At 41.0% G+C, this 12,124-nt stretch overlaps 1 protein-coding gene across 2 annotated transcripts in view; it reads left to right on the top strand.

Moving 5' to 3' along the window:
- Nucleotides 1-12,124, top strand: part of LOC126484167 (5-phosphohydroxy-L-lysine phospho-lyase-like) — a 325,588-nt gene that overhangs the window by 234,385 nt on the left and 79,079 nt on the right. For both annotated transcript variants that reach the window (XM_050107574.1, XM_050107582.1), the window contains exon 4: nt 8,418-8,560. In XM_050107574.1, coding sequence (XP_049963531.1) covers nt 8,418-8,560 — 143 coding nt within the window. The remainder of the gene's footprint in view (nt 1-8,417; nt 8,561-12,124) is intronic.

Here is a 12,124-nt window from a genome sequence, read left to right as displayed (position 1 = left end):
TGCACATTGGTACTACTCAGAAAAGCTGATGTTGGTAGGTTGGATCCAGATGGTGCATCTGTGAAGCAGTCATTGAAGTGAAGTGCATCATGTTGGGCAGCATGTTCAGCAACTGGGTGGTCCAGCTGCCTCTTGGCCACAGTTTGGTGGTGGCCATTCATGCATACGGACAGCATGTTAGTTGTTATGCCCAAGTAGATAGCAGCACAGTGGCTGCAGCTTAATTTATAGATCACATGATTGCTTTCACAGGTAGTCAGGTATTTGATGGGATAGGAGAAGCCTGTAATAGGACTGGAGTAGGTGGTAATGCAATGATTTATGTGATAGGTCTTACATCTAGATCTATGGCAGGGATGTAAGCCCTGAGGCAGGTTGTTGTCCCATCCTGGACTTTCCATGTTTGACGTGTTGAGAAATAATTTTTTGTTACTTATTAGTGCACTTGATGCTTACTGCTTACTTATTTTTGCCCAGGAAGGAACTGAACCAGTTGCGGGACAGACCTCAGAAATCATACCTTTCAAGCATTGATGGCAGAATCCTTTGATCCACCAATTCAAAAGCTTTTGATAGACTGATAAATACTTCTGTTGACTAATGATTCTTGTCCATCAGGCTAGATTCACAGTTGATGCCCTCATACATGGCCATTCTTGTTGGCCTCTCACTTCTGAATTCTTGTTGCTCATTACGTAGGATATTGCTTTTCTTTACAAATTCTGTAAGTTTGTCATCTATAAAATTTTCCAATATTTTTGAAATGCAAGAGGAAACTGTGATCGGTCTGTAGTTATTTACATTATCTCTCTCACTTTTTATATATACCGGAATAATCTTAGATGTATTCAGTACATTAGGAAAAGTGCCTGCTTGAAGTGAGTAGTCACATAAGTGTGCAAGTATTTCAATTAGGTTCAGAGCACACTTCCTTAAGATTGTTGCAGGGGCATCATCAATGCCTGCAGTTTTTGAGTTTTTTAGTCCTTTTATTGCTTTTGATACTTTATCTTGTTAGACGTTGCTGATGTACATTGACCTACTGCATGTACTTCTTTTATATTAATTTAATTTAATATTCTTATTTATGTTTGATTTTATCATATTATCAGTAACACTTATAAAAGAGTTGCTAAACATGTTCGCTTCTTTTAAGGAGTTTGTTAGCTTTTTATTTTCTTGTACATGATGCTCTATTTTTGCCAGATTTTGTGTGTGTGTGTGTGTGTGTGTGTGTGTGTGTGTGTGTGTGTGTGTGTGTGTGTGTGTAACTCTCTACATGTCCTTCACTTCATTTGTTGATTTATAAATGTATTCATCATTATGCATTGTTTTTGCTGCTCTTATTAATTTTCTTAGCATTGTGAAATATTTTTATAGTATATGTGTAATTCAAGTGAGGAATTATTTAAGTTATACATTTTATGAAGTAGTCTCTTCTTCTGGTATGAAACCTGTATCGCCCTTGTGATCCAACTGTTTGTACTATAATTGCCCCTTGTTGCTAAAGTTTTCTGCAGAAATGTAGTTAAAAAGAAATGGGTTTGTGGTGACTCTGAACAATAATATTGCTGATGGACAATGTATACACTCACTTTTGGAGCCATAGTTAGTACACTCTGTGGTTTAGTATTGAACAGATGCTACATATTGTGCTAAGTCGAAATAAAACAGTGTGTACAGAGGGCAGCGTGGTTGGTAATAGTTCAGACTAGAGTATGAAAACCAGCACATTAATGACACTGAGTCGTGAATATGTGATTTGCATTTTTGATTGTGATCACCAGCGTACGTGCCATGCTTACTACACCTTCTTGCCAGACTTTCGACCAACACCAGTGTGAGTGCTGTGGATGTGTGAAGTGACAGTGACTGCTGACATAGTGAACAAAGTGAAAATTTTGATCAACCTCAAATTACTAGTGTATCTTGTGTGTTGACAATGATGACTTGCAACATTAGTTACTCTACAGGTCCAATAATAGGCACACTACATCAGTACTCCACGTATGCATTAATACAGTGCCCTCACTGTATACAAAATTTAACGTGACAAACCGCACCTCGAATGACCACTGTGTCACCAATGCGGGCCACACAACAACAACAACAACAATGGGCTTCCACCCCTACATTATCAACTGGCTTTCCTCCAATGGTGACTACCATGGTGCCAACCTCAATGGCATAATGTCACCAGGCAACTGTGGCAAATATCCTGCATTTCAAGCTTCCAAGGACTCATCTCAGGCGGCATTCCATATCACGATGGAACAACAGCAGCTGGAAAACAGTCACGGTGCCATGTTGCCACTGCCACCACAGTTACCATACAGCAGACAGTACAGGAACTACAAACCACAACATCCAACACACATGTAAGCTGTTAGCACACCATGCCCCCTCACCAAGCCAAACATTAAGCTCCTGCCATTCCGTGTGGATGATGCAATGTTATGGTTTGCTACAGCTGAATGCCTTTTGCACACTATGACATAACACAGTTCAGAAAAATTCGTTGCACTAATATGTCACTTAGATGAGCACACCGAGTGAAATCCTCCTGTCACTGCCACCCTCCAATAAATATGAGGTGGCAAAATGAGTGATTCTGAGAAGATTCACACACCCACCGGAACAATAACTATATTAAGTGTTGACAATGGCACTCCGTCACACAAAGGTCATCAATGATTACACATTGTGAACAATCTGGGTTGCAAAGTAGCTGACTGCAGTCCAAACAGCACTGATAGTCCACGAGCAGCAACCGAAGGAAAACAGACTCACACTGGCCAACAGAATATACGCCTTTGCATGTCAGGACAGCTGCCACCCAGACAGATCGCCCCACAACGTCATGCCACACTGCAATGTTGGTTCACCACAACTCACTACTGAACTACATCTGCACTGCCCCAGCAGTAGTGACATTCAGCCACCACAACGAACTACCATGACTGAATCAGACAACGCTGATGCTGCATGCTGGTACCACTGAACATTCAGTAGTAAGGCACAAAAATGCCAATCTCTGTACTGGCACCCAAATGCTACCAGTGGGGAGAAATAGGCACACTCACCTGCCACATAACAACAAGTCGCCTACTGACTACGATCACCATGCGAGGAGGTGGAAGCATTGTCAACACAGATGTCGTAGACGACACTCAGTTACTGATTGACACAGGGTCCAACATCTGTATACTCCCACATCACCTTGCTATGGTGTGATACACCTTAGAATATCTGCACTTCCTGGCCACCAGTGACAGTCCTATACAGGTATGTGACACCATGACCAGAACAGTGACTTTCACCAATGGAGTACAATGCATGTGGACCATGTGGACTTCCTACGTAGCCAATGTCATGCAACCAGTTGTCAGGGTGGACTTCTTGTGACACTTCAAACTTTCCTCTGAGTTCTAATGGTTAGCATTGTACCACCATGACACACACATCATCATCCACCATTCCATCCTCCGCATCAGTGCCACCTTATGCAACAAACATTCACTGCACTGGACAAGTTGACTACAAACCACTTACAATTCCTGGATGCGCGTGAAGAAAGCCCCTCATTGTGCCTGCAACTTCAGTCACTTACCCAGGAGCTCAACATGGCCTCTGATATAGTTGACGCATTAAAACAGCAATGCACATGCTGATCTATGGGACCCAGAGCTTCCTCATCGACTGCACCAGAACCACGCCCACAGTCAACTTGGGTGGACAAGTTGGCACAGGTATGTACTTTGCATTCTGCCTCGCCTGCCTCCCTGGCCCATGCCAGTGTCACTGCAGTCAGTGTATTTGTGTGCCATACAAAATGTAATGGTCCATAGGATTATCATTACACTGGAACCCGTGGTACAACACAAGCTGTGTAGACTAGATCGTTAAAAAGTCAACACTGCAAAAGCAGAAGCAGTCAATCAAATAATGTCGTGTGGTGTGCTTCAACAATCTGACAGCCTATGGGCCTCGCAAATGAAAGTGGTTCCGAAGAAAGGCAGGACAGTACACGCGTGCAGTGATTACTGTACATTGAATGCTTGAACTGTACATGACTCCTACCCAGTACCAAACATTCAAGACTTTATCCACAAACTAGCACTGATTGCAAGAAAGCATATTCAAAAAATTGCAATCATTATGCCTTTCAGTTTGTCTGAGTTCTTGGTAATGCCATATGGGGTCAAAACACTGAGAAGATGTGGGAGCATTTCCTCACTGCTACATCTACATAGATGATATATTAGTGTTCTCTAAAGACAATGGAGCACTTGACAGACACCTCAAGCAAGTTCTTGTGCCTTAGATGAAGCGGGCATTGAAATTAACAAGGACAAATTTCAGCTTTTCCAGAAAGAAGTCACATTTCTAGGATACACCATCTCTGCTTCAGGAATATGTACAATGGATGACCGGCTGGCACTTGTATGAAATCTCCCCTGATCACAATTGTTCCACGACCTCCAGTAATGTCTCAGGATCTTAAATTTTACCAGACAAACATCCCAAATGCAACAGACATCCAGGCTACCCTCACTGATGCATTAAAATGACCAAACATCCATGAACATTGCCGGCCCACATGGACTGACGATTTTCAAGTGGCTTTCACACATTCAATTGGTAGTTTGGTAGTTTGGTTTCAGCAGTGGCTTTAGCCCACCTGGTACCAGGCATGCTTCTTACAACTAATAACAATGCCAGCAAGGTAGCAATAAGGATGGTACTCCGACTAATCATTGATGAGCAAGTGCAACCATTCTGGTTTTTCTCCAGAAGGCTCTTGAAAGCCCAAACACAGTATTTTGCATTTGACCAAGAACTTTTAGTAATCTATGAGGCTGTCCACCGCTTCAGTGAAGATATTGACGGGGGAGCAGTTGTAATTTATACAGACCATAAACTGATCAACATCCATCAACATGAGTTATTCTGAGACAATTTATATTTACTATGGATGTCTGCTACTTAATGGAGCGGATAACATAGTGGTGGACTACCTTTCATGGATCAATACCATATCACTTCAACTGGACTGTCTCAAAATGGCATGGGAACTGATGTCAGATCCATTGATTTTGGCACGTACTTCTGACCCAGCAACCAGTTTCAAGATTGGACATTGTCAGCTATCAGACACAGATGCAGTTCTACTCTTTGATTCTTCACTTGGAAAACAACAGCCACTGGTCCCAGTGTCCTTTTGCAAAGTCACTTTTTGGTCATTACACAATTGTTCCACGACCTCCAGTAATGTCTCAGGATCTTAAATTTTACCAGACAAACATCCCAAATGCAACAGACATCCAGGCTACCCTCACTGATGCATTAAAATGACCAAACATCCATGAACATTGCCGGCCCACATGGACTGACGATTTTCAAGTGGCTTTCACACATTCAATTGGTAGTTTGGTTTCAGCAGTGGCTTTAGCCCACCTGGTACCAGGCATGCTTCTTACAACTAATAACAATGCCAGCAAGGTAGCAATAAGGATGGTACTCCGACTAATCATTGATGAGCAAGTGCAACCATTCTGGTTTTTCTCCAGAAGGCTCTTGAAAGCCCAAACACAGTATTTTGCATTTGACCAAGAACTTTTAGTAATCTATGAGGCTGTCCACCGCTTCAGTGAAGATATTGACGGGGGAGCAGTTGTAATTTATACAGACCATAAACTGATCAACATCCATCAACATGAGTTATTCTGAGACAATTTATATTTACTATGGATGTCTGCTACTTAATGGAGCGGATAACATAGTGGTGGACTACCTTTCATGGATCAATACCATATCACTTCAACTGGACTGTCTCAAAATGGCATGGGAACTGATGTCAGATCCATTGATTTTGGCACGTACTTCTGACCCAGCAACCAGTTTCAAGATTGGACATTGTCAGCTATCAGACACAGATGCAGTTCTACTCTTTGATTCTTCACTTGGAAAACAACAGCCACTGGTCCCAGTGTCCTTTTGCAAAGTCACTTTTTGGTCATTACACAATCTTTTCCAACTGGGAATATGGTCCACAATTAAGCTTGTAGGGCCAAACATTAAAAGTGACTGCAAAGTATGGACATGCACTTGCAAATGGCTCTGAGCACTATGCGACTTAACTTCTGAGGTCATCAGTCACCTAGAACTTAGAACTAATTAAACCTAACTAACCTAAGGACATCCATGCCTGAAGCAGGATTCGAACGTGCGAGCGTAGCGGTCGCTCGGCTCCAGACTGCAGAGCCTACAACCACACGGCCACTCTGGCCGGCTGCACTTGCGTTATCCATCAATAAAGCAAAGTCAGCCATCACACGCAACCACTGCTAGGCTACTTCACAGTTCCAAGGGGATGATTTTTTCACATATCATTAGGACAAAAATACAACCTCTGCATGTGTGATCGTGTGACATGATGTACTAAGGTGACACCAATGACCAACATCGATGGACTAAGATGACACCAATGACCAACATAACAGTGGTAGCCATAGCTGCATAGATGGATTGCCCAGTTCAGGTGTCCATTCACAATAACAATGGACCAAGGATGATGGTTTGAGACCTTGCTGTTTGAAGCATTATGCAGCGTGTGCAGCATTCACTGCTGGCATACGACAGCATATACCACCCATAGAGTAATGGTCTTGTCAAGAGGTGGCACAGAACAGTGAAAGCAGTGAATGAGTAGAAGCACTCCCTTGGGTCTTGCTAGGGGTGTGAACTGCCACAAAAGAGGATCTACAGGTGTTCCTGGCCAAATTACATTATGGAGAGACACTGTGACTACTGATGGGCAACGGCCCACAATGATTACCAGAACTACTACAGGTGGCACAGAGAAGAATTCAGTGCATCACAATCCCATTGCCATAGGCTCATAAAGCACTACCTACCTTCATGCACAAGGCTCTGGCCATGACGCAATTTGTCATGCTGCGTGACAACACAGTCCGACCAGCACTCACACCCCCCTACAAGAGCCCATACCGATTCATCAGCCACAGTGACAACACCTTCCAAACCAAGGTCAACGGTGAACAAAAAATGGTGGCAATCAACTGTCTGAAGCCACCGTGAGCCCTGAAAGATCTCTCCACTGATACCACACCACTTTCATTGTTACATCCCACATCAGTGGAACGTGAATGTCCAGTGTTACCCACACAAGCCAACAACAGGGGATGGCGAAGTGCCACCTCAGTTTTCAGCTGATTTCAATGCCCCCCTCCCCCCCCCCCTCCCTCCCCTCTGTGACACCTCAAGGATTACAATATGACATAAGTGACAGCAGCTATTCATCACAATGGTAGTGCCCCCACCTGTGCTCTACACTCCATGGGGGGACTCTGTGGGGACTCTAAACAATATCACTGACAGACGATGTATACGCACTCTTCTGGACTCATAGTTAGTACACTCTGTGCTTTCATATTAAATTTATTGTTCTAAGTGGAAATAAAATGATGTGTACAGAGCACAGTGCAGTTGGTAATAATTCACTATCATATCACCTAGACTGTGAAAACTCACCACAGGTTAATGTATCAAATCAGATGTTGAATTTTTCATTTTGATCATTATTTTTGTAAACCTGTGACCATTTTTCTTTTTTTATTAAGTTAAGTAATTTATATTATCCTGACTATAGCTTCTACATGTGGTTCTTAAAGACATCTTGTTAACAGTACTACCTTTTACATTCAACCTTTGTATTTCAGCAAGATGGTCACTAAGGCCTACATTGAAAATTTTTTCTGAAGTGCTGAGTAGAAACTGACCAAAAACCTTCTGCCTTTAAACTGTAGGATGTTGCAAGGCTCGAAAGGGCAACTCTGTTTCTATTTTTTGTGAGAAAATCAAAGTTGAAGTCGCAACAGATTATCAAATCACTGTTCATTTTATTTACTTTGTTCAGTGATGACTCCAATTTCTTTAAGAAAAGTTCATAATTTCCAGATCTGGGCTTTTGCACTTATCCACACAACTGCTTAACACTTCAAGCGAAAAGAAGGGAAGCAGGGCGTACATGTATGCTTTGTGATGAAAATCCATCTTTCTGTTGTTGGAGCTGTGTGGATTCTCTTGCATGCTGCATAAGCTCTTGGGTGCCATTTTTCATATTTTTTTAGTAGTTTAATTTGTGGTTTCTTATATGTAAGAAATTTTCTGTTTTGACCACAGTTCAAATGTAAACCTCACCTTTATCATTAATGTCAATTTACCAGTCATATTGATTCCATTTAATTTCATAATTTTTATGAATTTTACTGTATCACTGTACAACATAGTTTTAAATGCACTCTAATATATCAGGTACATATTATTTAACATACTGAATTCTGTGTTGTCATTGTGTGCTCATTAGATAATTTCAATTAATTTTGTTTGTTTAGTGCAGAAGCCAATGATTTGGCTCTCCAGCTTGCAAAAATGTATACAAAGAGAAGAGATGTTGTTGTCATTGATGGATCTTTCCACGGTGCTGTTAATTCACTTCTTGAAATCAGTCCAAAGGCCTTCAAGAACCTTCATACAGGTATTACTTCTTCAGGCAATATTTGCTGTGCTTTAGTATAAGTTATTTCATTTCATCACAATTTGCATTTAATTAGAAAAGTGTAGGTTTTTCAACATATTCTAGTTCTGTAATTCATTAATTGTACTGTGCTGTGTGCTCAGTAGTAAATGATGTAAAGCTAATTCAAAGTAATAGAGTGTTGCCTACAGTTTTCAGTGTTTGTTTCTTTTTGTGACTCTTGTTCAAAAACACCGCCATCAGTCTGAAAACATTTTATAGATCATGTAGACAGTTTCTGTGACAGTCTTCTTCACCATGAGCACAACCCTTTAAAATATAATAAGATGATTCCTTCCTTGAATCCAGAATGAAGGAGGTGGGATGGTGTCCACCACTGTGAGGGTGGGTCATGAGTCACACTCGGATAACTCAGCTGGCAGTTCACTTGCCAATGAGAGGCAAAGGTCTGTGGCTCAAGTCTAAGTCTTGTACATAGTACCAGTAAGTTTCATACTCCTTCCTTGTTTGCCACTACTGCTTGGGTTTTAATCATCTACGTAAATCATAATCTAGTTGTACAAGTTTAAGTGACTGCTGACCATACAGTAACATCACATGATTGATCCAGATCCAAAAGGAGTTGCATATGAATGAGGCTGCATTTGAATTACTGTATAGGCACCCATTTCATGCGCTGTCCACTGTTTGATGCAATCTCAGCACATAGCTACAAAGTTTTGATTCCACACACCAATCTGCATCTACCTTCATACACGTGCCATCACTTTGGGAGATGTTCTGCAGCTCTGAACAACTGTAGAGAGAATACAGCAGGAAAGAAATCCTTCAACACCCTGGTCTTCCTTCAACAGTGTTGAGATGAGGTCATCTTAACACATTTTGCAAAACTGTGGCACCCAGTAAAACCAAGGAACACCAATTGGATATGATGGAAGGTGGGCATGACCATAGTAAGGGAAAACATTTGCTTCACATAGAGACAGATAGCTGGATAAGAATACATTATTCATACTCACATGCCACCTATTAGCACATTACCAGTACATAACCTCGTAGTGCATGAAATGCACCTCATACACCAACAGCAAAACAGAAAAAAGTGAAAAATGTTTCACATGTGCAAAAGGAATCAGCATATTTGTCAGGAGCTCAGGTGAAGCACAATGAGACCAGTAATGCTGGAACACATCTGATAGAGAAAGAACTGGATTCGGTTACAACTTCAGCCCTCTCAAAATGGATGAACTTTGAAGTTATCCCAAGAACCATACTGGTATGGGACATTATTAGTGTTTTGGAAGGAACAATTTGTTGCTTGCTGACAGAAAAAGTTGAGGAAATTAAGCAGGAAACCTGTAGGGTCATAGCCACATTCAGACTTGTGAAACCAAATATGATATCAGTGGAACATTTGACCTTACAGTCAGTAGAGGAAGATGTTGACACAATGATTCTGCTTGCAGACAAAGGGAATACAATGACACTAATGCATTCCAGCAACTACTGTAAGCTCTCTCTGTTACAGGACCTGACCTACAGTCTCAAGAAGGCTATGTAATGACAATGACTAGGAAAACAAACAGCTCTGCTAAATAGCTCAGATCTACCAAAAGAGGTGAAGGAGTGCCAAACATGTATTTACATCCCAGAATCCATAAAGAAGAACTGCTTCTTTGGCCAGTAGGCAACACTATTAGCTCATCACCATATGGAATGGCCACATACTTAACTAAACTTGTGAAACCCCTTGTTGGACACTGTGATAACCATTTCAGGAACTTTGCCAGATTTGTAACAGTACTTAACAGGTGGAGTAGAGAAATGATCTTTGATGTAAAAAAAACTCTTCATGAAGGTGCTCTTCATGTCTCCTTGGGATTTCTGGAGAACCACTTAGTCACTAATAGAAAACCCTTTCTACATGCACCCGTCATACCATAGTTCAGCTGCATTGGGGAGTTTCATGAATAAATAGATGGAGTAGCCAAGGGATTTCCACTGGTCCCTGGAATGGCAAATCCCTGCATGGAAAACATTAAGGTGGTCACACTTCAAATACCCAAGCACTTTTTCTTACCACCACCAAAGATATAAAATAGTCTTGGCTTGCCAAAGATATGTATAGAATATCTTATGCGAATATGATTGCCAATACATATGGCAAATGCAGCACTCTATCTTGAAGCTTTGTGAGGGTTCATTAGGCATCTACATCTGGGACACAGAGAAAAATTAGCAGGGACACAGCACATCCTATATGAAGAACATATGTTTGGTTCTGAGAACACCCAGCTGTGTTGAACCAATTGTTTTTGGGAGAGCATAATAAAAGAATTGATAGAGGAATCCATGAAAGTCTTGTCAGTTGAGATGAGTGCTGTCAACTCAGTTGCACATGGATTCCCATGTTAGCAATCATGCACCAGCAGTGGGCAGCACACAATTTTGATAAAACACAGTATATACAGTTCCGTACAGTAAATGGCACAACTCCAGTAATAAATATAGACTTTGAACAGAAGTCTGTAGCTAAGGTAGAATTTCCAAAATTTTTAGGTGTGTCCATTGATGAGAGGTTAAACTGGAAGGAACACATTGATGGTCTGCTGAAACGTCTGAGTTCAGCTACGTATGCTATTAGGGTTATTGCAAATTTTGGTGATAAGAATCTCAGTAAATTAGCTTACTATGCCTACTTTCATTCACTGCTTTCGTATGGCATCATATTCTGGGGTAATTCATCATTGAGTAGAAAAGTATTCACTGCTCAAAAACGTGTAATCAGAATAATTGCTGGAGCCCACCCACGGTCATCCTGCAGACATCTATTTAAGGATCTAGGAATCCTCACAGTAACCTCAAAGTATAAATATTCACTTATGAAACTTGTTGTTAATAATCCAACCCAGTTCAAAAGTAATAGCAGTGTGCATAGCTATAACACCAGGAGAAAGGATGATCTTCACTATGCAGGGTTAAATCTAACTTTGGCACAGAAAGGGGTAAATTATGCTGCCACGAAAGTCTTTGGTCACCTACCAAACAGCATCAAAAGCCTGACAGATAGCCAACCAACATTTAAAAATAAATTAAAAGAATTTCTAGATGACAATTCCTTCTACTCATTGACTGAATTTTTAGATATAAATTAAGGGAGGGAAAAAAAACAACTTAAACATTAGTGTCATGCAATATTTTGTGTAATGTTATATCTTGTACAGACATCTTTTATTAACCTGACACATTCCACATCATTACAAAGTGTCGTATTCATGATCTATGGAACAAGTATTAATCTAATCTAATCTAATCTAATCCACCCAAAGATTTAAACACATCCTCTCGCCCCGATCCCAACCATCTTTCTCTCTCTTCCTCCTTCTCCCTGACTTCTGGTCACATAAGAACCCCGATGCCCACATCTAAGGGGAAATGGCAGTACTCCATTGCATATAAATAGGAGAATGAGGGGAGGGTATCTGCAGTATTTTTACAGTTCATCAGACTATGATTAATATGACACCCATCATAACATCGTAATATTTTTACACTACCACCTGG

Source organism: Schistocerca serialis, chromosome 1, assembly GCF_023864345.2.
Source record: "Schistocerca serialis cubense isolate TAMUIC-IGC-003099 chromosome 1, iqSchSeri2.2, whole genome shotgun sequence".
NCBI lineage: Eukaryota > Metazoa > Arthropoda > Insecta > Orthoptera > Acrididae > Schistocerca > Schistocerca serialis.
This window is presented reverse-complemented; position numbering and strand designations above follow the sequence as displayed.